Below are 27,565 nucleotides of genomic sequence, written 5' to 3'. Positions count from 1 at the left end.
CAGTCCATGTCCCTGAGAGCACAGAGCAGCAGCTCCAGCACCAATGAACACAAATAAACCTCTGCAAATGCCCAGTCCTGCTCAGTGAGAGCACAGAGCAGCAGCTCCAGCACCAATGAACACAGATAAACCCCTGCAAATGCCCAGTCCTGCTCACTGAAAGCACAGAGCAGCAGCTCCACACCAAAGAACACAGATAAACCTCTGCAAATGCCCAGTCCTGCTCACTGAAAGCACAGAGCAGCAGCTCCACACCAAACCTCCAGCCCTGGGCTCTGCTGCAGCTCCTGCACCAGGGCAGGGCTGGGTGGCACCTGCAGAATAAGGAACTGTGTGTGTGTTGCAGCAGGAATGATTTCCAGTGGAGATTCCAGCCCAGCCGAGGGTCAGCTCCAGTTCACATTTCCCACATCAATCCATGCACGTTCAAAGGAAATTCATTTATAGCCCCTCTTCAGCTATGGCAATTAGAGCTTCATAAAAACACTAAATGTCTTTTCTGTTTAAAGAAGTGCAGATAACTAAGGGAATGTCACACTCTTTCTTTTTTTTGGAGACTCACACAAGTAGGATTTCTTTCAGGAATCTCATCTGTACACAGCACATTTACAACAGTTAAGTAAAAAAACCCTTCTTTTGCATATTAACATTATTTTAAAAAAACACTAATGAATGCACTCTTCAGTCTTCACATTTTGAAAAGCAATTTTAGAGGACTTTTGAATTGTCTGGAACTGGAGGCACAAAGGGCTAGAGAAATGCTGTACTTGAAAAAAAACCCAAACACACCCAAACCACTGCATTTAAAGTGGACACAGAAAGCCAGAATAAAAAAAAAATCCACTGAAATCTTAGACCATAATTGCCATCCAACCTCAAACCACTGACCTCAGGTGCTAAATAATTCTGCTTGGGATGGAAAATAGCAAGAAAAAGAATCAGCCTTCACACCTTCCACTGATCAAATGAATATTTTAATGACCTAGAGGCACCACGGCATTTAACACGTGAAATAACTGCAGGTAAACACTCACAGGAACTCGAGTGTGCTGCACTACCTTCTTCTGGAGCTCTTTCCAACTCCAGCACTTCACTTTTTTCCATCTAATAATGCAGGGATTCTTTTTTCTTTTTTAAACCGTCCCCTTTGCACTTCTTTTACCCACCATCCCCTTTGCACTTTTACCAACCATCCCCTTTGCACTTTTACCAACCATCCCCTTTGCACTTCTTTTACCAACAATCCCCTTTGCACTTCTTTTACCAACAATCCCCTTTGCACTTTTACCAACAATCCCCTTTGCACTTTTACCAACAATCCCCTTTGCACTTTTACCAACAATCCCCTTTGCACTTTTACCAACAATCCCCTTTGCACTTTTACCAACAATCCCCTTTGCACTTTTACCAACCATCCCCTTTGCACTTTTTCTCCACACTCCAGCCCTGAACATCACCCCCTCTCTGACTCTCAGCTGCCTCTTGCCCCTCACCCTTTCCAGGGCTCCCCAGCACCAGCTCCATCTGCCAGCCAGCTTTTCCCACCACTTCTGTCACCAAAGGCAGTGCTGGTGTCCCCAGGATGCCTCTGCTCCTTCCATCCCTCCAGCTCCAGCCCATCCTCCTGCCCCACCACACTCACTCCCAGGTTCCCTCTGTGCCTCCAAGCAGTGATTTCCCAGCACACAAACCCCAGCTCAGCTGGGAAGGGGCTGTTTTTAGGAACACATTCCTCAGGCAGGGCTATTTTCACACCAGCAGCAGGTTAGCAGTGTTTACTGACAGAACATACTCACATTTAGGCGCTGCTGCCAAATCCCTCTCTGCAGGCACAGGGGTGGTGCACACACCCCCTCTCTGTGCACAGCAGCTCTGCTCCATTTCAAGGGGCTGAAGAGGAAAGAAAATCCCCCACCCTCTGGAGCAGGGCCTTGCTGCTGCCACCAGATGCAAGGGATTAAATGTAGCCCTGGCAACATGACTTTTTACAACCTGAAGCACCTGTGGTTAGGGGAAAAAGCAGGGTGGATTCATTCTGCCACTGGATAGACAGGCTTGAGTTTCACACTGAATTTTCTTGGAATCATCTATGCATATCTAAGCAGACAATCTTGCTTCTAGAGATCTCTCCTCACGTTGATTAAGCATGAAATTTGTATTTACAACAGTTTTACATCTGCCCACAGAGGACAGAGCTGCTCTAAGAAGCTCAGAATGACTTCTCAAAAAAATGGTACCAAAAAGAAGATCCCCAAGCTGGGCCAAAGGTGACAGGCTCAGGGTCCCTCCCAGAGGGAACTGACCTGCACCTGGACACCTTGGAGCACAGGGACATAAAGCAAGTCACAGAACCACAGCAGTGTTACCCAGTCCTCTGTAAGGGGACAATCCAAGTCACTTCCATTTGATTCATTTTCTTCTTGTTCCAAGAAGATTTCAGAACATTGCTTCATAATGAATGTGAACCAGTGCCTGACACCAGTCCTCAGGCCTGCAGCTGCTGTGATGGCCAGCATGATTCCCAGGATGGCTTGGGCTGGAAGGGACCTCAAACCTCAGCCCCTTCCAGCCCCTGCCATGGCAGGGACACCCTCCCCTAGCCCAGGCTGCTCCAAGCCCCACCCTGCTACATAAAAATGGAGTATTTTCCATTTCTGGTGAGGATGAGGTGATAAACTCCACAATTACTTCTTCTGAACATATTTATCACAGAAAGCATTTTATCTCAGACTACACTTACAAAGTATGTGTATAAATAAGAGAAAAGCCTGCTAAAATTTTATGGCTTTTGTTGCCGTTTACCATTAAGCATAAACCTCCCCATGAAAGCTTCACTGAAGTAACTACAAAGGTTGGAAAAGGTTCACACCATTCTTTCTCCCTGTATAAATTATAAGTAATATGAGAACATTTACAATGTCTAACCACGGTGTTTTATGTCAGACAAATGTCTCTCTGTACTTGCAGTTCCTAAACTGTGCTAGCAAGAATTGCCTTTTTCTCATTCTTTCCTCTCTCTCTGTCTCTCCCTCCGCCTCCCTCTGCACCCAGCAGTCTCAGTCAAATCTGCTTTTATTCTTCCATACAATTTTAACATCAAGAACGCCTCAAAAGTCAAGGCTCTGCTTCACATAACAACATTGTTCTTTCTTGGAGAGCTTACCACTGAATGCTGAACCTTCCCCAGGTTGCCTCTTTGGTATTTCAATTATCAGCTCTTCAGTTTTCCAGGAAAAAGGGAGAAAAACCAACAAGAGCTCACAGACTTCAGCAATATTTTAAAAGGAGAGCTTCATTATATGTGACATCGTGTCATGGCAAAAAAACCCCAGAACCACCCAAATAACAGCAAGCAAAAACCAGCAGTACAGACTGTACACGATGTTCAAGGGCAATCACCTGCAGTTCTGGCCAAACCTGAAGAGAATTATGGTGATTCTGAGACCCTGATAAAGGCAAAGCATAACCAAGGAAACAGATTCACCCAAAGAAACAAGGCACAGGTGCTGCTACACCTGAAACAATAAAATCCAGACCAAAATTGTAGAATATTTGGCTGAGTTATCCTCTGGGTGAAAGATGCAACCCAGGGGTGAGAAAAAGAATTCGAGGTCTTTGCAAACAAAATCCCAGTGAGTGCTTCTCTTCTTGTCTGAGGCCTTTCTTGAACAAGTCAGCCCTTGCCAAACTGAAAAGCAGAGCACTAATTTCTTATCACTGAGCATAAGTTTCCTGGCAGAATGAAAGCAAAGCCCAAGGTAGCTCATATCAAATTAGGTCAGATAATAGTTGTGGCTAACACTTGCTCCTTTCTATTTTCCTCCTCCCTGAGGTTTGGTACTGGGTAATTAGAAAGAAGGTGTGATAGAATGGAGAAAAAGAAATTAAATTCCTAGGGACTGTGAACATTTGGATAGATCTGAAAAGCAAACAACTGACAACCTCAACCCCATCCCCTCACACAGCTTTCTTCATTCCTGTTTGGCTGGGACAGAGTTAATTTTCCTTGCAGTAGCTGGTAGAGCCACATTTTGGATTTGTGGCTAGCACAGGGGTGTTTCAGTTACACTGAGCAGATCTCTGCTCCCCACCTCCCTGTGAGGGCTGGGGGCACAGCCAAGCCCATGACAGCAGCACACAGAGCTGGCAGTGCTGCAGAGGTGGCATTTGTCTTGGCCCAGCACCTGCCTGCCCATGGGAAATGGGGAATCAATGCACTCTTCTGCCTTGCTGCTGGCTGAAGCTGCTCCTTTATCTACTGAACTGCTTTATCTGAACACTCTTCCTCTCCCAGTTCTCTCTGCCATCCCCCTGGGTGGGGCTGACTCAGGTTAAACCACCACAGACATTCACCACACACATTTTTCCTCGTGGGTTGCCATCCATGGAAGAAGATGACACTAAAATATGCCACAGAAAGCACAGAGGTCAGAAATTGTTACAGAGCACAGCACAAAGCAAAGAACCATTTCTAGGCAGAAGGGTAAGGAGCTGTCTGACAAACTTACCTCTGAATTTTTTGGGTGGGTTGTTAAGATCACCTGCTTCTGGCTGTACCACACACCGATCATCCACAAGGCTGCAAAGAAATGAGCAGTGAAGTGAGATCCCATCCCCTGCTGCCCCCTCCATCCTCGCCAACAAAACCAAAGTCGTTCACTTGCAATATTTCATCCGAGTGGCCACTTCAGCAGAAGACATTCCCCAAATGCCAACTTATGCCAGGTCTTTCTAAGAAGCATGCAGCTAATTATTACTGTTGCCCAGAGCTTTGCTCCTGGTAGGTGGGACAATAAATAAGTCATTGCTCCTGTGTTCTGCATCATCCTTATGTGCCCTGCTCGAGGTGCAGACAGAACAGCCCATATTCTAGGGAGGTGACAGACAGCCTCAGGACAGCTCCTGCCTCTTGGACAGATTTGAGTCACGCTGCAAATGTGTTTGTATGAATAGAGAACAGGAAAATATGGCAGCTATGCAAAGTGGACACTGACCCTGTGAGCCCTCAAGTATTAAGAAATGGCAGGAAGAGTCGCTGCCACAATAAAAATTGACTCCTGAGAGAAAGAAAGGCACAAATGGACCCTCCTGCTCACCAGGTGAGCTGAGGGATTGAGCCAACCTCCTCCTGTTCTGCCAGGAAGAAGGGGAGCTGGACAAGCAAAACCAAGAGATTCCAAGAGGGAATGCCAGGACAGAGCTGTCTGTCCCTGCACAACAGGGTCAGCTGAAATCCCACAGAATAAAGGGAATAGGTAGGAAGCCCCTGTTCCCACTGCTCTGCCTGAGCAGCTTTGGATCAAGGTGGAATTGGGCTTTTCCCAAACTGGAAAATTGCACCTGTAACCAAACACTTTGGGGCTTGATTTGATCCTAAATGACTCAATTTGGCCCCTTACAACCAATCTGTCAAAGAGGCTTTCTACACAAACGTAGAAAGTAAAACTCCAAGGTCAAAGGTTTGAGAGGTCCATTCTCATGCAGAATCAACTGGAGGAAGACTGAGACCTAGAATATGAGAGTTGTTCCTTGCAGAGGCTGCTCACATGCAGGGAGCATCTTCAGACAACAATTAGAGAAAATAAGGAAGTGCATGAAAATTAAGAGATCAGAGAAATTAAGAGGGCTCAACAGTTTTATGCATCTAAGATTTGCATATGCAAACATTCAGAGTGAATTGCTTTTTCCCCATGGATTTTCTCCCTACTCAGTACTATATATATATATATATATATTTATATATAGGTGCTCCAGCATGAATGGTATTAACATTTGAGCTGAAGTACCTGCTTCTGGCGAACAAAGGGCCAAAAATATCCAGGAAATAGGTTACTCTGATCATCCCATACAGATAATCTCAGTGCAATGCATCCCTCTCATCTGAGATTAGGTTGAAAATAAAGAGGAACTTCCCAAACTAGTAAGAGGAAAATTTTCCAGAGTGAGAAACACGAAAGAGGATAGATTGTACACCAGTAATCATCATGATGACAGCACTGAGTCTGGGAAACAGCAAGAGTCAAGTTCTGATTAAGCAACATGTCATAGGAATATTCAATAGGAACACTCTTCAGAGATTTAGGACAGCATTAGAATGTAGAGTGAGTGGTATCTGCTCCTCAACCTTCAGGAACCACATAACAAGTCATTACACATCGTTATGACATCAGACTGTCAAAACTCCACATGGGCTGGAGGACAATTACACCAAATCTTGCCTTTGCTGCTTTAATTTTCTCCAGGACAAAGACTAAATTAAATATGGGACAAAACTAATTTGATTACAGAGGCTTATTAAGATGATAATGCATTTCATGTTTCACATAGCAATTAGGATTTCTGGCTTAAATTAGGCTCAGAGATATGTGGCCATTATATAATGCAGTTACCTTAAAACAGCACTAACCAAATCAAAGAGGAGGCCTGAACACAGAGGGGTCCTTACGCCTGCCATGAGAACATCTCATCAAGCCCAGCAAACACACGTGCTTGGGGCCTGTCATGTCCACAAGGACCAGCCATGGTGAAAAACATCTGCTCAGCAATGCCCTCAGAAGCCACAGCCACTGCATACTGTTCATCATGCACTGCATGGGATCCACATGGCAGAACAACTTTCTACTTGGCCTGCAGTTATTTACTGCCAAACTCGCTCCAGGACTGGGAAGAGAAACAATAGGCAGCTGTAGAGGATAACTCATGTTGCCAGTGTTCAGCAGATAGTATTTGGCCCGTCACACAGCTGATCCAGGGCTGCACAGTGCACGTGGCATATTTGACCAGGACCTGGGAAATTTGTCAAATACATTTGCCAAATACTATTCGACCAACCCTACTTACTACATCCCTTGCTTTTATCATACCTTCTCTCCTTTCTGGCAGCATCCCATATTTTCTTCTCTTTCCTATAATAGATCATGGTGCATCTTCAGTGTCTGCTTCCTTCTCTGCCCCCTTATTTTCCAGAATCCTAATAGCTAGAGGACTAAACCTACAAGTTAGTTTGGAGTCACTCAGGTGAGATTGCAGCCCATTGTTTCCTGGGGAGGCACTTACCAGGATGCTGGCTCTGTACCCTGCTTGGGAGCTCCATTTACCAGAGGCATCTGGGCTGTAGGTATCAAAAAATGTGCTGTGACTGTACCCACCCTGAGGCCCCTGGGGCTACTGGAGATGAGAGAGAGCAGGTTGTGTGTGTGCCCCTGGCTGGGCACAGCCCCCTGTGCCCCTCACTGCTCCTGCCCTCGGGGACAGGGGCCAGAGGAGCTCCTGGAGCTTCTCCCCAGGCAGCACCCAGCTCCTGATGTCTGCAGAGGTTCCTCCTCAGCAGGATCAAACATTTCCTGGCCCTCCTCAGAGCTGTGTTCCAACCCCATGGCTCTGCTCTGCCAGCTCGTGCTTTTCCCACGTGAAAAGCTATTTTTGTGGTTGATGGAGCAGCATTCCCCTCTCCTGCTGCAGAGCACCTGCCCCTGGCCTGGTGGAAGGCAGCACAAAGGGGCTCTGTGGGAAGCACAGGGGGCAGGAGCTGGCACAACACAGCTCCCACTGCAGCTCCAGAGCTCTGGCAAAGCACAAGGGTCAAAACATCTTCTCCTTTGATAGGAGAAAAACAATTTTGTTTGTGGGAGAAACCTCAAATTAAACCTCAATTTTAAAGCCAAACTAGCTGTAGTGGCGAGTTACTGGTATTTAAACCACTTGGCTCGGGGATTTGATTTATTTTTTTGTTAGATATATATGTTTTTCACACTACTTCCATTGCCTGTGCTACATCCTGTGTGCAGTCAGCAGAGTGCACTGGGGTCTGCTCATCCCTGACTGGGGGAAGGGGCAGGGAGGGACAGGACGGGACACACGGATGGACACGGGACAGACAACAACATGAAAATCATTGGATTGCATTCATTGCCCTCTACCCCTCCACCTGACAAGGTTCTTCCTCCCCACCAAGGACATAAAACTGCACCACAGCCATGGATACACTCTCCAGCCTCCCAAAATTTACCTTGCCGTATTCACTTTAGGCCATTTTTAAATTTAGTGTCAAGTCTATCCATAAAGCTCCCTTGCTTTAGCCAGTATTCCCTGGGATCAGGCTCAGGAGAGCTAGCTGAGCTCTGCTAGTCTTTCTTAGAGGGTTTTTAATACAAGAGAACAGCTGTTCTTACCCCAAAGTGCTAATAAATCCATTTGTTGAGCCCTCTGCATAGAGAGAACAAATATCTCCAATATGAAGGAAGCTCGACATCTTGTCAGTCATCTCTGGCTTATTGCCCCTGGAAGAAAGAAGAAAGAATAAAGCACAACATGAATCAGGCAGAATTCCTTGGTGCAGCTACCAGAGGTTACAGCAACAGGAGCCTTTGCCTTTGATTGTTGGTTTGTTTGAAAAACTGAGCAAGTTCTCGCAGTGGAACTTCAGGTATCAAAGGAAACCCAGCAGGCCAGAGTGCCTGCTTGGAAAAATAAACCAGGAAAAACAAGCAGCTACTGGAACCTCACTGCACGTGGGACTGCTTCACAGGCAGGCATTCATCCCAGAGGATGCTGGATTTCAGTGCAGCTGCAGCAGCCCATTCCATCCCACCTGCCAGAGGGAGAAGGGCAGAGGGGACTGCTGCACTTTCTGCCACATTTGCATCTAAATCATGTTTCTTTGCCAGAATTAAAGGCAGGTTTAAGCGTCCTTTAAAAGTTCTCCTTTGTGCTGGAATGGTACTCCTGAGAAATTCCAAATATTGACCTGATTCACAGCAATGTTTTTTGACAAAATTTTGACATGACACCAGCAGGCTCCTGCTTGGACCTGCAGTCCCAAAAGCAGAATCAGGTGAAGACCCACCCAGCACGCCTGACAACAGATTTTTGCACGTAAAAACAAAGATTAAGATTTTTCCAAAGTCAAATGCTTTATCAGACAACCAAATCCCTGTGAAATCAGTAATTCTTCAATCCTGAGTTTAATATAGATGGATTAAATGTAACACTGAGGAGACAGACACTGAGTGTTGCCAACTTCAACTGTATTAAGAACTTGATTTTCTCTAAAGCCCCAAGTCCAAATGACACAGGACCCACCTGTCATTTCAATAAATATAGAAAAAAAAATTGAGTTTCAATCTGTCACAGCAACAAAGAGCCAACATGAGCCCAGATAACAAAACCAACAGAACAGATTTTCAAAGACATCTTTCCCAAGCCCATTTCGTGGTTTCCTGGAGATCCTCCCAAGCCCTGCTTTTTGATCAGGGAGTTCAAAAGGCCCAAGCAGCTCCTGTGCTTGGGGTTTCAAGCAGCAGAAGCACCGAGGCTGCTCCAAGCTGCTCCTCCTGGCAGGCTGAGAGCCAGCAGTGCCCAGGGCCACGCTCCCACAGCTGCGGCTGTGAAAGAGCTCAGACACCTCCTCCCTCTCTCCCCATCACACCCAAGGAGGTGCTCAGTGCTCCAAGAGCAGGAGGAGGGAGCAGCACGAAATTCTGCTTATTCCAGAGCACAGCCCTGCCTGGCCAGGGATAAATATCCCCTTTCCCTGGGCATTATCTTGTTTACCAGAAGCACAAGGAGCAGGTTGTTAGGCAAGCTTGGAGCTCAACAAGGACAAGTTCATGGAGATCTAAAAGGTGATGTTTGCTGCTATGAAAGGGCAATAAAAACCTAAAGTTACACTTTTCTCCTGAAAAGCTCCGAGCAGCTCTCCCTCCTCACTCCCAAAAGATCTGTGCTGCTGGGAACAACAATAACAACTTTCATTATTATTATTCTTAAATCAAAGCACACCATGGACATTCTATCCCTGCAAATCTGTGTCACTGGTACAATGAAAAACAAATCCAGGAAAACCAAGAGATAACAGGCCAGGCTGGTATGCAGGTAAAGGGGTCTCAGCTCCTCTGGAATCAAATCTGGGTGCACACACCACCAAACCCTTTGGCTCCAGGCTGCCTGTTAAATGCCAAGTCCTTCAGCCACTGCATGTTACACAGTCTGTTCCCATTCTTTCTTGATAAGTGGACAGGAAAACACTGCTACCTATTTTAAGATATATGCCAAGAAACATACAGAAATATGCAGAGTGACAGAATTAGCAACACTGGAAATACAACTTTCCCCATTTCCTGACTTGAATGTTAAACTATCAACTTCAGACTAAAAAACTTTTCATCCCTCAAAATTAGGCTCAGCCCTGAATTAATACAGCAAAAAAGCAAAAGCTGTCTAAGGCAACAAAAACCACAGATAGTCCCCAATTAACCCTTTCTACCTGGCATTAAGGTTCCCTCTCCAGGCTGTGGGGGGGATGACTTTTTCCTCACAAGAGGCAGATGTTCACCACAGCTGTTCCCAAGGGAATGTGAAGGTCAAAGTTATTGACTTCCATTAGAGATTTTTTTCTTGGCCAAAAAAATAGAAAAAAAGAATCTCAGACCACTGCCCAAAACCAGGCTAAGGGATGGACAAGCAACTTCCTGCATCACTTTCCAGGACACAGCCTCAATTTTCTAATTTTCTTCACTGAGAAAGACCCCACCATACCATAAAATTGTAACTCTGATATATCAAGATAGTTCAAACCCCCAAAAAAGCTCTTCTGCAATTTACTGACAATTCCACTAATAAAATGTTTATCAGCTTTACCCAGAACCATCACAGAGTTCTGGATATCAGAAAGGTGGTGTTAAGGCTGGCAGCAGCTCAGTGAATTGAACAGCTGGGTTCTTCACCAGATCATCCCTAGAATTCCTGCATGAGCTGGGTTTGGGGTGCAGCCTGGAACCCCTGTGCTGCTCCCACCCAGGAGAGCTCTGCTGGAGTTCGGCTTCACCAAGGGCTCATCTGGCTACAATAACCCTGTTTGCCAAGCTTAGGCAGGGGTTAATCACCATGTAAGTCCTCACTACCCCTTCCCCTGGATTGCTGAGTGCTGTTCCAACACCCATCAGTGTGATGCCATCCCCAGCACACCAGGAGATGCTCCAGCAGCTGGGGGAGCAGGAAGCCACTTCCCACAGGGGGGAGCCTCTTCTAAAACACTGATTTATCCCCAGGGCTCCCCACAATCCAAATGAACACCGGCTACCTCCATTCTTTAACATTTGTCAGTCCCACTGACAGCTCTCCCTGCAAATGCTCAGCTTGGCCAGGGCTCAGGACCACGCTGGACTGGCAGATGGAGAAGGGACTCGGTGACCCCCAGGCCTCCCCACACAGGAGGGAACGGAGTCATTGCTACACTGAAATTCAGCTCCAAAGCTTTTCACAGTATCCTCACAAGGGACTGACAAAACCACTCCAGTTACTGGCATCAGATGCTAAATGATCAGCCACCTCAAATGGAGGCTTTTCCTACCTCTGACATATGAAATGTGAAGCAAAAACTGGAAAGTTTTTTAAGAGCAAAGTTCCCAGGTACCCAGTCTGAAAAGCTTTTTCTAAAAGATGCTGTCAACAACAGCTGGCCACACTAATCCTCCCAAAACCAGACCTCTGTGGGGGTCATCTTTGATTATTTCCTTCAGCAGGACAAGCCAGAAGCGGAGGCAGTAAAAATCTGTCAGCCTTGGCACATTTATCCAAGTTCACAGCACAGGGAGACCACAGGGACCGAGGAGAACAGGTTTGCTCCTGGACACGTCACTGAGAGCATCCATCCATGTGTGTCCCCCTGGCTGTGAGGGGACACTGCCCTCCCCAGAGCACTGACACACACACAGGACAGCCACCAGAACTCCCTGGGAGTGCAGGACAGGGGCATTTTCACAGCCTCCCAGCACCTGGCTCTCGTGGGTACAGCACAGTCGTGCTGCTGCAAAGGCAATTGTGCTCCACGGACAAATACAACCATTACCCCACTATTTATTTATTTTAGATACGCCAGTGCCAAGAGCAACTGATTTATGCTAGATGAGGGGACGGCCCTAAGAGAACATTTGCAGTTATTCTGTGCATAATCCCAGTTTTAATGGCTCTTTCATAGCCCTGCAAGAAGGGATTCCTGAAGGAAATTCATCCTGTTCCAGCTGAAACACAGCACTGTTACCCAGGGAGCACTGTCCTCCTCTTCCCCTTAAACACTGCAGGAAAACAAGATTCCCTCTAGGTAAACTCACTTTAAAAAATCAAAGATGAAGCACTGATAAGCATGGCATTATCTAGCAAAAATGAAGTCAGGTTTCTCCAAGCAGCTTAACTCGGGTGGCAGCAACGTCAACAGCAGCAACCCAAGCTGTAAAAATAATGTTCTTTTCTCACCAAGCTGAAGGTTCACATTTTAAGAAACAGAAGGACTTGCCAGGATACAAAAGAAAGATGAACTAAAAGTGGACTGTACATTGAGAAGTTAACTATATCTGCCCACAGACATCAAAAAATTCCTGAGCTATGAACGCATTCTACAGTATTTTTTTTAAGCCCTGAAAGATGAATCTTTATAATTCTGTTGGTGACTGCTTCCTCGTGTCTATATCAAAGTCAGTGGCTCAGTATGTTTTATATACAGTTTAACTGCACAGGGAAACAAAAATCAATTTCTGTTGAAGACACTGACTAAAATAAACAAACAAACAAAAATCTGCTTCATTTCATGTGAACTTCACAAAACTGACCTACAAGTTTTTCTGCCAGCTCTGCTCTATGGGGCCGGATCTGAACACGCATTAGCTAATTCAGGCAGGGAATTAAAGCCAGGAAAACCTGCGATTCAGCCCAGGGGTTTCAGCACATTCCCCCAGCTCTGGTGAGCACAAATCTGCAGCACACCACCACGAGTGGGATCTTCTGACCCAACAGAACCTGACACAGCTCCAGGGTTCAGTTCTGGTTATTTCTTACTACAGATGATCTTGTGCGTATCTTCAACACAAGCTGCTTTTCCTACAGTGACAAGGACTGAACAGAAGCAGCTCTGAAAGGCAGAGGAAGGGTTTGTCCCCAAAGCCAAGGAGAAGCTCTGCAGACCCAGAATGGTTCCCACTAGCTCCCAGTCCCTGTTGGATTTTAGGGCACAAGCAGAGCATATGCTCAGCCTAATGGCCTTGAATAAGCCAGGATAAGCTTAATATAGTCCCTGAAATTCAATCCTTTTTCTCATGAAAACACATTTCATACGGGCAGTTAAAGCAGGATTACCAGTGAAAACACCTCGACATCAAACTGACTGTTCAATATCAAACACCTCGTGAGACAGCTGCCTTTTGAAACACTCAGAACGGGAAATGCAGCTGCTTTGTAAACATTTCACACTAATTTCTCCCATCACTCATCTCACTCCCGATGCTAAGGCAGAGAAAACAGGTTCCAAGAGCTGGGAGTTTGCTTTCCTTGAAGAGCCGAGTCAAGGCCCCTTTGAAGTCCCTTCTCGCAGGGACTGTTTGTGACAACATCCCTGCCCTGCCATTCCTCATCTCCAGCATTTGTGAAAAGGCTTTTTCAAAGAATTCAAAGCTACTTCCCCGATTTCATGTCTCACACATCTGCTTTGTGTGGGATTTTAATTCTTTACCCCGCGACTGCAAATCCTGTTTGTAAAATAAACGAGCACAAATGTGTCCTATTGCAAACTGCCTGATTCCCAGCTACTGGGATACAAATTACTGTGTCTTTCTAAGACGCTTTAATGATGTTTGTTTAGAGCAAGAAAAAAGCTCCTTGCTGTGCCCTGCAGTCCCAGGATGCACCCAGGTCTCTCCTGGCAGATTTGCACTGTGGTTTAGGGCTCAATTCAAAAAACACTGGCAATTTTATATGTACTGGTACCAAAACTGGAGCAGCACTTCATCAAAGTCTTTTTCACTATCTCGGTTGTTTAAGAATAGAATCTCCAACTGTACTTAAGTGTTTCAACTTCATTACTGCCGACAGGAAATTCCAGAGGGAAAGTTTAATTCTGTTTCAGTTTTTGACAGAAGCAAGACCAGAGTTTAAGGGCAGAGAGACAACAAAGAAGCAAACACAAAGAACTGCTTAATGGTATAAGCAGAATCCGCCAGAAATTAACAGATCTGAGAACCCCCAAGACCAGGTAAGTCTGTGTTTGAATTAAATGGAATTGGGTCATTAATATTGGTAAATCAGGCCAAGCAAGTTAACATTTTTCAATGCAACCAAAAACTGTATTATCCTGAAAATCCAGTGCTTAGATAATCTGGTAAATCCAATTTTTACAAGATTACTCGGCTGAAAATTTGGTCCTACAGACTAACCAAGATTTCATCTGTTTTTCTGGATAACACCCACAGAGCATTCTGTATTTTCACAGGTACAGCTAACTTGAAAATCTGAACCCAAACCTGATGTTTCTCATCCAGTAGAAAAAGGAAGGCTTCCTCCCTGAGGATGCTAGGAAAGATTCCTAAGAATCCCATTAGAACAGCCAAGGAAGGGAGGAAGTGCTTTATTTAAAAGCTCACCCAGTGAATAATCACCGTGCTGGGGCTGAGGACAGAGCTCTGTCATCTGCAAAGCTTCTGACTTTGCAAATCTGAAAGGAGCTCTTTGCACTCGCCAGGGAAAGGCAAACGAAGGGATTTTGGGAGAGGATCCCGAACACCAGGATCCTCTCACACCTGCAGTGGGACCCAGCTCAGGGCCAGCGCTGGGAGGGCTCAGCACTGCTCGTTTTATGCACATGGAGCTCCATTTCAGAGCTTAAAAAAACCCTATCAGTGCAGTGCATTTATCTACCACAGGATCTTGTTTTCCCTTCAGCTGCAACCTTTCATGTCCAGGAGGCTGCTCTCTGCCACCCATGGGCGGCTGATGAACCGTTAGATTAAGGGGGAGAAATGCTCTTTCTCAGACCAACTCTTTTTCCTCCTGGCACTTAAAATGCAGCAGATTTTTTTTCTCCAATTTCCAGGCTGAGCAGGCAAGATGGAGGCTGGGGAAGAGGGGAAGGAGGGAGCAGCACAGCACTGTGACTTTGTCAAGGACATGCAGCAGGTCAGACTCAGGGCCCAGATCTGAATCCAGGTCTCCCAAATCCCCATCCACCAGCCCACACTCCCCTCTGCTCCCAGGGGAGAGATCACACTCACTGCACATCTCATCAAGCACACACTTCCCCTTCCTCTAAAAATAAGTAGGAAGAGCAGTGTAAATTCACACAGCAAGATCAGGGCCGAGTTAATTACATTCTATTCATACTATTTGCCACTCCACAGATAAATGGATTTATCATATCAGTGACAAAGTTATTCCAAAGTTACTATTTCGTAGGTGCAACTGCAGTTTAAGAAAACAGATAAAGGAACTCATTTTGGTAACTTTAACCTCAATAAAACCTCAGTACAGGAAAGCAAATGTGCACAATGTTCTCTTCTCCTTAGAAAGGGCGCCTGCTTTTTTTTTTTTTTAATTCTTTGCCCAGTGCAACCAGACAAGCCAGTTACAGAAAACTCAAGTCAAAAGCATGGAAGTTACACTCTGACAGCAATCCCTTACACAGCAGCCACTAACTGAGGTAAGAAACATGACTGACAGGTCCTATTGACAGGCATCTGCAGGCAGCTGGAAAAAGAAACTCTATTAGAGACACACTGTCAGGAGAAAAATATCATTTCTTTGTTCCAAACTAAGTACGACCTGACAGCATCTTCTCAATCCCATTAAAAGGAAGGAGCACTCTCTGAAGCTGATACCTCCTGAAGGCCATCCTGGCTGGCTCCAGCCCTGCTGGGAGGAGGCAGCCTGCACGTCAGCCCCTGGACGAGGCCCCGATGAGCACACAATGTTTTCCAGCATATTTCTATCAGGAGAGAGCTGGAACACGCCAAAAGGACCAGGACAACCAATGTCATGGGGAAAGAGAGCAAGCTTGGTTTATTGCACCAGCTGGAGCACGGCCAAGGAACAAAGATGGCCAGGGAAGAAGAGGGTACGGAACAGTCCCAATGTCACCTGCATGGCCAGGTATCTGCTGAGGGCCCACCACAGCAGGGGCTGGTTCCTGCCCTCCACATCAACCCTCTGCACTCCTCAGCAAACCCAACACTCCCTGAACTCAGCAGCTTCCTCACCTGTCCCCAAGCAGCCTCCATGCCCCGTGTCCCCAGTGCCTGGCCCTTTCCCAGCGTGTCCCCAGTGCCTGGCCCCTTCCCCAGCACGTCCCCAGTGCCTGGCCCCTTCCCCAGCACGTCCCCAGTGCCTGGCCCCTTCCCCAGTGTGTCCCCCTGCCCTGACCCTTTCCCCAGCATGTCCCCAGTGCCTGGCCCTTTCCCCAGCGTGTCCCCAGTGCCTGGCCCCTTCCCCACCATGTCCCCAGTGCCTGGCCCCTTCCCCAGCACGTCCCCAGTGCCTGGCCCCTTCCCCAGCACGTCCTCAGTGCCTGGCCCCTTCCCCAGCACGTCCTCAGTGCCTGGCCCCTTCCCCAGCACGTCCTCAGTGCCTGGCCCCTTCCCCAGCACGTCCCCAGTGCCTGACCCCTTCCCCAGCATGTCCCCCTGCCCTGGCCCCTCTCTCTGCAGCTCCACACCTGGGCGGGGGCTCCCTCTCCTCCATGGCGGGTGCGCTGTCGGCCTCCAGGGCTGGGCTTGGCAGGGTGTCCCCCGGCACAGCTGGGTCCCCTCGGGCAGAGAAGCCAAGGCCTGTGTCCCTCTGGCCAGCCCCTGCTCCTGCAGGCTCCAAGGGCTGTGCTGTCCCCAAGGCAGGAGCCTCCTGTGCACCGCTCTCTGCTCGTCCCTCCCGGACACCTCCGCTGGCTCCCGGCTCTCTGGATAAAACCTCAGCCCTGGGACAACCAGCCCAAGAGGAGGAGCCACTGCCAGCACATGATGAGCACGTGTGGAGAGCCACTGGTGGCCAGGGGACCTACTTTGAGCTCCAAAGCCCCGATGGGCCGGGCTGCGTTACAGATGAAGGCTCCAGTTCCCAGGCCGGCTTTTACCTGTTGGCCTCCCAACTGTAATTTTCCAGAAGGCAAGGGTTCAAAATGCTGAACCACCCACGAGCATCAGCATCTGAATCTACTGAACACTTAAGAGAGGAGCAGCCAAGGACTGCAGAGTTATTTTGATCAGAAGTTCTCAATTAACCCTTGGGATCAGGCACCATCGGCCAGCTGAGGTCGGTGTCTCCATCTGTGGCCACGTGTTTCTCCTTGCAGTGGGATGCAGATGGGACAGAGCTGGGCTGCAAACAAAGCTTTCTTCTTCACAACTTCTTGGCAGATTTCTGAATTTCTGAAGAAGTGGACAGGATGGGCCAAGGCACAAAGAAACGTTTTTACAAGTTTCATGCAAAACTGCTACTAAACAATTGCATAAAATAAAAAGCAAAGTGCAGCCTTCGGGCAGCAGCCATTTTTTGGCCTATTATGATCAGAAATTTCTTTCATGTGCATGCTCAGAGATTATCACCCTCTGACCACAGAAGATCATGCACCAGATGAGGAGAGGATGAGGAACCCTGTGTCCTTTGTGACACTGGGTTCAACCAACTGAGCCTCTTCCCTTAGAGCTCAGCACCACATTACTCCAAAAGCAGAGGCATTACCCAACATCCTAACCCAGAAACCTCTGGCATTTCCATTCCTCAGAGCTATTCCCCCTCCTTTGATCACCTCTGCAGCCAAATGATCACAGAGTCACGACTGGTTTGGCTCAAAAAGGACCTGAAAGATCATCTCCTTCCACTCCCTTCCACTAGACCAGGCTGCTCCAAACCCTGTCCAGCCTGGCCTTGGACACTTCCAGGGAAGATCATCAGTGAGATACAAACACTCAGCTTCCTGCAGCACTCTTCATGTTGGGGTTCTGGCACGTGAGGCTGCAGTTACATTGCCACAAGCCACAAATCCAAAGTCAAGGAACACAGACTTCCATGGGTTTCCAAGCCATTTTCTCTCCAGAGGGTTAACTCACTCAGATATCAACTGACATTTTATTCTCCACAGAATCCTGCTAGGAAGTTCTGATCCAAGTTTTGACAAGCTTAACCAAAACCACAAGCATGAAAATGAAACTCCTCTGAGTTCAGAATCCACAGCTGAATGTTGCAGCTTTCCTTGCTTGAATTGCAATTCCTGTCATTTCCATTTCATCTTTTTCAAGGAATACAATCCCAGAATGGTTTGGGTTAGAAGGAACCTTGAAGATCATCTCATTGCCTCCCCTGCCATGGGCAGGGACACCTTCCACTACCCTCATGTTGCTCCAAGCCCTGTCCAGCCTGGCCTTGGACACTTCCAGGGATGAAGCAGCCACAGCTTTTCTCAACAAATTTGGCCCCATAAACCACAAGTGCCCTGAAGACCTAGAAATGTACCTTCCCAACAGGTACAGCACAGGCAAGAGCCACACAAGGAGCCTCTGCATGCCTCTGCCAATCTAACAAGTACTTGCAGCACCCTGGAAAGAGGGATCTGCCTCCATCCCCAGCCACTGCCTGCTCATGCCAAGACAGAGAACAAGGCAATAATTGCTGTAGTCCTTTCGTAGTGTCCGTGGGGAGCAGAAATTAGACAGGAACATCGAGCCAGATCAAAGCCCGTGAAGTTTTGGCATCCTGCCTCCTGCAGCAGCCTCCAGGAGAGGCTGGGCTGCACAGGAATCACTTGGAACAGCCACGGACACAGCCAGCATCCCACCCTGCAGCACAGGACACTCCCTACTGCTCTCCCAGCCTGCAAGGCAGCACCTGTCCCCACCCAGCACAGGCCACTGGATCAAACTGGGCAGCTTTTGACACCCCAGATTTTCATTATCCCACACAAACAGCACAAAAAAAGGCTCCAGGCCACCCAAGCACCTTCAGTTTCTGTTGCTATCTTAGCAGAAAAAACTAATTGGGGACATACAGTAATGCAGATCTTTAGGAACCAGGATTTACACCACAGTCTCATTGTGACAGAGATGTTACATTTACATAACCTTCTAGCAGCACATGATTTTCTGCCTCTAAACCCTTTGGTCTCCATAAGCTGCTTTGCTGAGGTTGCCTTCCCTCACACTCACCCACGGGCGAGCCAGCAGCTCGTCTACCAGCTACTACAGAGCCACTACCCTCATCCCACCTCCCACGGGAGCCTCACAGCCCTCCTGGCTTTAAGACAATCCTACAACTACAACTATCTTGTATTTATGGGGTAATAATGTCTCAAAGACTCCCAGCACACTCTGCAAGTTGACACATCAGCTATTCCAAAGCAGTGTGCTGAGCACTGAGCAGCCAGCACAGCCAACAAACGAGGCCACAGGATCATGGAAGCTGGGAAAGATCTTCCATGTTGAACTGATAGCACTGTGCCCACCCAGCCATGGCAGGAACAGCCACATCTGCTCAGTCCTTGAGCACCTTCAGGGATGGGGACCCTACTGCTTCCCTGGGCAGCCCATTTCAGTGCGTGACTCCTCTTTCAAGTCAAGTTCTTTTTCCTAATATTTATCCTAAGGCTCCCCAGCCCAGCATGAGCTGTTCCCTCTCCTCCTGTCCCTGTTCCCTGGAGCAGAGCCCGACCCCCCAGCTGTCCCCTCCTGTCAGGGGTTGTGCAGAGCCACAATTTCCCCCTGAGCTCCTTTTCTCCAGGCTGAGCCCCTTCCCAGCTGCTCCTGGGACCCTTCCCCAGCTCCATTCCCATCTCTGGGCACACTCCAGCCCCTCAATGCTTTACTTGCACAGAGGGTCCCAGAGCTGCCCCCAAGCCTGGAGGTGCCCCAGCAGTGCCCAGTGCAGGGACAGGCCCTGCCCTGCTCCTGATGCCACCCCAGGGCTGGGGCAGCTCAGGTGGCCCTGGTCTCTTGCCTGATGGGGCACAAACGAGCCCAGGTGGCCAAGAGCAGCTACACCTGCTCCAAGAGCTCCTCAGAACAAGCAGCACCTGCTCTTCTGATGGCTCCAATTCAAGGGCAGGTACCAGACAAGGGCTCAGGGTATCTGGGATCTGCCTTAATCCTGCCTGACAGCCCTGAACAAGGAGTTCCACCTCAATGCTGTCCATTTCAGCAATTTACAAAAAAGAGACCAGCTCATCTGGCGAGGAACAGCCTAAAGGAGCTTCTGCCTCCAGAACAGCACTTGGAACACCCCAATTTGACCAGCCCCTGGGGCTATTCCCTTTTCTCTGGCACACACACAGTATGGAGGAGCTGGATCCCCAAAATTCACCCCAAACCTGCCACCCCTGCAGGTTTCTCATGCTTGCCACACTATCAGGGACATTCAGGGCTGTCTTCAGCAGAGGAGTTACTACCAAGTCAGAGTAAGAGCTCAGACCACAGCTCTCCCTCACTTGTGAGCTGCCAGGACTTGAGATTATTTCTGCACTTTAACTCAATTTGTACATTTTCTAGACTACAAACAGGTTTGTTGAGGGAACATAAGAGGGCTGATGGTGCTGTGGATAAGATCATGTTACAGAACCACTGAGGCTGGAAAAGACTCCCAGGATCATCGAGTCCAAGCTGTGCCCAAGCCTCCCCTTGTCCCCAGCCCAGAGCACTGAGTGCCACATCCAAGTGTTGCTTGGACATCTCCAGGGACGGAGATTCCACAACCTCCCTGGGCAGCCCTTTCAGTGAAGAATTCCCCCCAAAACCACACTTCTCATTTACAATTAGAGATCACAACTGTCCCTTGCACCCCCTCCACCCTGCTCATCAGTCCCAGGACAGCTCCGTTCATCCAAACCTGCAGCTCCACCAACCACCATCAGAAATAAACCAGATGCTCTCCCTCCTGTGCTCTTCACTAAGGCCTCCTCCACCCTCCAACGATGGTGTTCAGGATTAGCACATCTCATAAAAACCATTTCCCCGAGCTAAGCTCCACCCCATGATTGCAAAGGCAAACCAAAGTTACTCCTGTTTGTTTACTTCCTAATTTATGAAACCTGGTAAGAGGAAATTATTTCCAAGGCTTGATCAACACTGCAAAACAAGCAGATGGGAGAAAAAACCCTCATCTAAGCAAACACTTTAATCTTGGGGAAATAAGGTATTTCAACAAGAAAAACCCCTGTTATTGACAAACAAGAGGCAGCTTAAAGAAAACATTAGCAATAATCAGCTCAGCATCAGCTTGTTTTGAAACACGCTGCAACTGTGGTTTTGTTTTCACAGTGATTCCTTCTTTTGGCTTAGGCACGCTGAGCACTACAGCTTCACACCAGCTCAGGCTGCTGAGTCCCACAGTGGTCAGTTCCCACGTTTGTTTCACCACGTGTCCTGTTAACCCTGCATTTCTGGCCGGATGGATGCCACCAGCTTTCTGCACTCACCGAGCAGCCAGTGCTGGGCAGCCAAAGCTCTGCTCCAGCCTGCAGTGCTGTTATTGCTCCAGGCACTTACACCAGCACAGCCACCAGGTACTCAGACATGGAATACTTGCTGTGTGAGGAAATGGGTGTAAATTAAGGCACAGAAAAGAAACCAACGAGAAATCCAGCGCCTGGCAGCCCATTAAGGTGGCCACAGAGGAAGCACTGAGGGGAAGGAAGGGATATTGGCCTCACATGGCATCACAGCTGAGCCCTGCAAGGAAAACAGCTCCACCTCGGGCCTCTGGCCTGGGCTCAGAGTCAGCCAACCCTCCGGCTCAACCCGTCTCAAGTCCTGGGATACCAGGCTAATTCCCGAGCCCAGCAAAACAGCCTCAAAGCAAATAACTAAATACACGCTGAGAAATAAAACACACGCACAGGTACCAGTCCTCGCTAATAAATAAAACCAGCGGCTCCCACACACGCTACTCCCCGCACGACTCTCAGTCACTAAATCTTCATCAGGCAAAGATCTGGATTGTATTAGCCACGTTCTCCCTTCGTGATTTGTGAGCAGCAGGACCGCAGCCCGATCCATCTGCGGCTGAGCAGGCACAGAACCGCTGCACGGCAATAAATTCAACTCAAGCCTTTCACCTGTTGGAGTCTGTTCAGACAAACTCCGGGCGGCCAGAGCGAACCCACCTGGGGCCGGGAGGGGAAGGGCTGAGGCAGCCCCAGCTGGTCCCGCTGCATGGAGCACGTTCCCTGCGGGAAAAGCCCGCACACCAAGGGGCACAGGGAGCCTGTGCCCCCCGAGGAGCCCCCCAAGAACCCGCAGGGCTCGGGCGCTCGGCACGAAGCCCTGAAGCCGCTCGGGACTGTGGCACATCCCACGTACACGCATGGGGAATGCACATGTGCCCCCACCCCTTCCCCCGCCGAAGTCCAGTTATTGTAGTCCAGGAAACAGCCAAATATTTGGCCTGTCAGGCCAGTCAGCGGGACCCTCCGAAACATCCACCCACAGCTGCCCGCTTTTTGACCATTTAAGAGGAAGATCGCCCATAGCCAAGTCCCCATCGGCGCTCACAAGTGTTTACATAACGCCAAACATCGCTCGCAGCCGAGCCCCGAGCACGGGGGCAAAAACACGGGGAAAGTTGGAGCGGAGGCGCAGCTCCGCTGCCGGGCCCGCGGTGCTCCGGGGGCCGGGACCCCGCTCCGGCAGCGCTGCGGGACCGCCGGGACGGCGCAGGGGGCTCTGCCCGGTCCTGCGAGGGCTGCGGCGGCCGGGCATCCCCGCTGAGCACGGGAATGCATCCCTGCACAGCAGCGGGCTGCATTCCCGGCTATCCCCGCCTAGCAACGGGCTGCATCCCCGGGTGTCCCCACCCAGCACCAAGCTGCATCCCTCGGGCTGCGGGACGGGGCTACCCCGACGGCCACTCACCGCCTCCCTCCCTGCCCAGCCGTGCCCGCTCTCTCCCGGCCGTACCTGGCTGCGGAGGCGGCGGGGCGGGCTATGGACGGCTCGGCAGCTCCATACCGGCGGCGCTCCCGGTCCCGCTCCCGGAGGCTGCGCCCGCCGCCGCCTTAGCTGCGCGTCCACATGGTCACTGCGCTCCGCGCCCGCCGCCGTGCCTTAAATAACCGGCAGGGCACGCTGGGTAACCGAGTCCTGCCGCCGCCGCTCCGCCGCGGGGGCGCGGCCCACGGGACTACAGCTCCCAGCGTGCCCCGTGCCGCGCTCCGGGCGGGGGCAGCGGACAGCGGAGACCCTCGGGCTCCGTGCGGCCAGGGACGGGGACGGAACCCGGGTCTGTGCGGTCGGTGATGGGGAGGGATCCCCCTGTTCATGAGAGCCCCACCGGTTGGGGACGGGGATGTGTTTTGTTCCGGGGGTCCGCACAGAGCTCGGGAGCGAGTGGGGGGGGGGGGGGGGGAAGCGTACGGGAGTACCGGGCACAGAGGTTGCGAGAGTAAACCCTGAGTAAAACAGGTGTCAGCGCTGTTTGGGGAGTGCAGAATAGCGGGAAGCGAGGGCTGAGGTGAGCACCTGCCTGCACAGGTGCCGTCACGTCTGCCGTGACTCAGGTGCGAGCCCTTGGCTGAGCAGAGTCCCGGCCGATCTGCAGGAACGGCTCCAAACTCTGGAAATAGCGAGTGTCACTGGAGTTCCTCTTCACTAAAATTACTGTACGGGGGTATCACTAACGAGACATCAAAACTTCAGCCAGAATGACCAGCAGCGAATAAAAAATAGTAATATTTCATTTATTTTTGTATTATGTAATTATTTGTCCTTAAATATTAGCCGAGGTTATTCCCCACAGTTACACCCTGATTTTCCTGCCCTCTGTGGCTGCCTGGCAGGGTGGGTACAATGTTTGCCTGCAGAACTGTATCGCTTTAACTGGGATTTAGGTGAAGGAAACAGTTCCCTCATTCATTCACTGTCACCCGCAGCCACGTGCTGCCGTGGGTAACAGGTAGGAATGGTGTTCTTGTTTGTTTCCCTCTGGGGAAACAAAAGAGGTGTCCTCGCTTGTTTCCCTCACTACAGCAGCAGGAGAACGCTGGTGAATGGGAACAAGCCCAGATTAGCCAGTTTGAAATCAACATTACTTCCCCTGCACTGGCTCTCCATTAAAAATAGCTCCAGAGGAGTTGGAGCTGGGGCTCTGGAGCAAGGATATGCAGAAGCTGAAGCTGTGACTCAGGAACTGAAGCGAAGGTCAGAGAACAGAGTTTTATGGGTTTCCTACATGGCTGCAATACTACGAGCCATTACTCATCAGGAATTTGGCAGACTAGTGGTGCCTAATATCATTAGATAATCCTAATGAATTCTTGTGTAATCAAATCTAATCTCTGGATGGGTTCAGCAGGCGGAGGCTGCGAGCGAGCGGCTGCAGCGGCTCCAGGGCAGTGACAGAAGGGCTGTCACCAGAGCCAGGGGCAGAGCTGTGCCTGCTGAGCACCTTGAGCAGCTCTGCAAACAGCGTGCCTTAAAATAGCTCCAGCACTGAGGGATAAATCCAAGCAGCAGCACTGGGGGGAAGCACAGGAACAGGCTCCCCCGGGAGGGAGTGGAGTCTGCCCCTCTGGAGACATTCCTCTCCCCGAATACCAAAGCCCTCATTTTTGCTTGTGGACTACCTTTGATTCTGGGTCTTGGTCAGTTCTTCAAAGGCTGAGGAGCTCATAGCATCCCAGAATGGTCTGAGTTGCTCCCAGCCCCAACCAGCCTGGTTTTGGACACTTCCAGGGATGGGGCAGCCACAGCTGCTTTCTCTGGGCACGGCACCCTGTGCCAGGGTCTCCCCACCTCACAGGGAGCGATTTCTTCCTAATATCCAACCTAAAGCTATTCTCTGTCAGCTGGAATCCATTCCCCCTTGTCCCCTGGTGGCCCCTCACCAATTTTTGGGCATTCAGCCAAAAATAGTGACCAAGCTCTGCGAAGAACTTGCTAGATTTGAAGGGGTGCTGGCAAAGACAAGATCATCATGGAAGCTTCCAATGCAGGAGAACGTTTCCATTTGTCTTTGGGAGCTTGCTCTGGGCTGCTACTGCAGGCACTGTGAGTTCATGGGGCTCTTATAGTCTTACAGCACTGAAAAGAGGTAAAATTGTAGGGCAGCGTGGGAGTGGGAAAGGTCACCTTGGGAAGGACCAGAGTATTCCCTTACAGGAATTTTCCCTGATAACGGGACCTACAGGAGGCAGCCCTGAGATGGGAACAGTCCTGTTCAAATGAGGGCTGGGCTTGGAGCCCACACACCCCCAGAGGGTCGAGGGAGCGAACTCAAGAATTCAGAGAGGAAATAGTGAAAAAACACTACTTGGTAGGTATCACTTCAGCCCTGGGAGCTGCACTGTGAATGTTTGGCCCAATTTCACATGTGGTTTCAGTCACAGGAAAACAACTTGTGAGGGATTTTTATTTTTTGCTATTGGAGTACTTTGTTCTTTTTCTCCTTTTCAAACCCTGTTCTGCTCCACTCCTACTTTATTTTTAGCAATTATGGAAATTCAGCAGTGATGAAAGATGTTAAAATGAAATTTGAAGTCTTTTATTTGCTTTCTTTATTTCTATTGTCTTGTTTTATGTTGACAAATTTGCAACTAACCATTGGCTGTTTTGGAAACATTGCACCTCCAGCCTGCTGGGTGGCTTTGCACGGGTTTTGGCTCTGCTGTTTTGGTTTTGTGTCTTTTGTCAGTTGCAGGTCAACAGCCCTGGAAGAAAAATGAGAGCAGAAGATATTCCAGGACTGTGGGGATCAATCTGCTTCCTCTTGCTTGTGGCTGGTCTTCACAATGGGGAGGATGATCCCAGAAGTTCCCTGTCCTTAGGGAGATCCATGCAGGCACTCAGGGATGAAAAGCACTCCTAGAACAACTCAGCCTCTCATGAAGCACTGGAAAATCTCTCATTCCCATCACATTTTAATAACAGCAAGATCAGAAGCATGGGGACTCAATGGGAGGAGAGAGAAAAACTAAAGCCTGCATGGCTGAGCACAAAAGGATCCACAACAGCAAAAGTTCTCCAAGTCCTCAGGATCTCAGAAGCAAACTGTAATTATTTCATCTGCTCTCTGGGGAGAGTAAGGAAAATGAACCCTCCTGATGGAGCCACACAAATGATGCACACAAGAATTCCAGGGAAACGAGCCATGAGAACGAGTGGGCAGGATACACCAGAGAGCTGTCCCAGCTCGTTGGAAATCAGCTGATTTTCCTGAATTCCAGCACCCCATGGCCAGAATCCCAGGGATTTGTTAAGGGGAGGTTATCCTGGCAGACTCTGTTCAGTTGTAGAAGTCTGTAGAATTTGGATGCCTACCTTTTGTTTTCACTTCAGTGAATTGTGTTGGGAAATATTTAGCAGGAGAAAATAAGTTGGATTTAACTCTCATTTTCATGGCCATTCATTCCTTAACAAAGGGCAAAGATCACTGTGCCAATGCAAAAGGAATATTTTCATTTTCTGACCCCAAAGCAGCAAGGGTTGGTTGTATGTTTAAGTTTGCACTCATTTGTTTTCCTGCACTCTGATGCTTTTCTGGAGCACATCACAAGGCAAAAGGGACTAATAATGGATAATTGGAATTCATCCCTGCAAGGCTTCCTGTCACATTCATATTTTCTGGAAAAATCCATTTGCCCAGGATCTTCTCCTGGGAAGCTGAGAAGCCTCAGAGAAAAAGGAAAACCAATTCTTATCTCGTTTGCTTCTCCTGTGTTGTGCTCACACGTGGAATGTGTTTGGGGATTGTTTACCCACAGGTGATTGTTTTATTGGGTTCTGCTGTGAATTATTTTGACTTAATGGCCGATCAGGGCCAAGCTGTGTTGGGCCTCTGGGGAGAGTCACAAGTTTTCATTATTATCTTTTTATCCTTCTGTAAGTATCCTTTCTGTATTCTTTAGTATAGTTTAGTTTAGTATTCTGTAATATAATATAGTATCATAAAATAATGAATTAGCGTTCTGAGAACATGGAGTCAGATTCATCATTTCTTTCTGCCACAGGGCACCCGACAAATACAGTATCCTCCAACACTGCCATTTTACACAGCAAAACTTCACAGAGCAGTGCAGCTCCTTTCAGCATTCACACACACCAAACCCCTCCGTCACTCGTGCTTCTCTTTGCTGCAAGTACAAGCCAAAATTACATTGAGTATTTTGAATTAATATCCCGCAGGATGAGTAAAGATTTATTTCGGTGTAGGGGATGATGCAAGAAGATCCGTTCTGTTGACAGCTCTGAAGAGAAGCTCCCACAAGAAAGTAAAGATTTTACAGAATCTCCAACAACTTCAGTGAACTGCGGGAGAAATGAAGGAGAACCCAGGAATTGTGATTCCCTGCTGGAGAGGGGCAATCCCAAAGCACCTTTCCAGGGACAGGCCTGGGAGCATGCCCATGGTGCCCCTTATGAGATACCTGTGGGGACACTGGAGGTGTTTTATGGACACGTGGGATTCCTGTGGGCATTTGAGATCTTGGAGTGGATTTGAGATCCATTCGAGTGGATTGCTGAGCTCCCCTCTCAGGGTGCTCTGCACCAGGGAGGGCTCAGCAGAGCAGGAACCGCTGTGGATGGCGACCCAAGGGGACAAGAGGGGACGGGGGTTCAGGAGAGGACGGGGGGACACGAGGGACAGGGAGGGACATAAGGAGACAGTAGGGTCAGGAGGGACACAGAGGGGACAGGTAGGGACACTGGGGAAGGAGGGGACAGGGAGGGACAGAGAGGGGCAGTGGGGTCAAGGGGGGGACACAAGGGACAGGAGGGGACAGGGAGAGACACGAGGGGTCAGTAGGGGACAGGGAGGAACAGTGGGGTCAGGAGGG

The 27,565-nt window shown here is 49.1% G+C and overlaps 1 protein-coding gene and 1 long non-coding RNA gene across 3 annotated transcripts in view; one reads left to right on the top strand and one right to left on the bottom strand.

Annotated features, from left to right (window-relative positions):
• The window catches only part of ITPR1 (inositol 1,4,5-trisphosphate receptor type 1), a 161,515-nt gene extending 138,666 nt beyond the window's left edge, over positions 1-22,849 (bottom strand). Inside the window, exons 1-3 of the mRNA XM_054639984.2 lie at positions 22,692-22,849; positions 8,172-8,279; positions 4,509-4,579 (exon numbers count right to left, since the gene is read on the bottom strand). Coding sequence (XP_054495959.1) covers positions 4,509-4,579; positions 8,172-8,263 — 163 coding nt within the window. The 5' untranslated portion in view covers positions 8,264-8,279; positions 22,692-22,849. The remainder of the gene's footprint in view (positions 1-4,508; positions 4,580-8,171; positions 8,280-22,691) is intronic.
• Positions 22,850-22,946: 97 nt separating this feature from the next.
• Positions 22,947-26,702, top strand: LOC143694998 (uncharacterized). 2 transcript variants are annotated; one of them, XR_013183859.1, is made up of 3 exons: positions 22,947-23,022; positions 23,760-23,930; positions 24,891-26,702. It is a non-coding gene; the product is annotated as an uncharacterized LOC143694998 (long non-coding RNA). The 2 variants fall into 2 exon arrangements; XR_013183858.1 differs by having other exon boundaries at positions 22,953-23,013.
• The last annotated feature ends 863 nt before the right edge of the window (positions 26,703-27,565 follow it).

Source organism: Agelaius phoeniceus, chromosome 11, assembly GCF_051311805.1.
Source record: "Agelaius phoeniceus isolate bAgePho1 chromosome 11, bAgePho1.hap1, whole genome shotgun sequence".
In the NCBI taxonomy this organism is placed as follows: domain Eukaryota; kingdom Metazoa; phylum Chordata; class Aves; order Passeriformes; family Icteridae; genus Agelaius; species Agelaius phoeniceus.
This window is presented reverse-complemented; position numbering and strand designations above follow the sequence as displayed.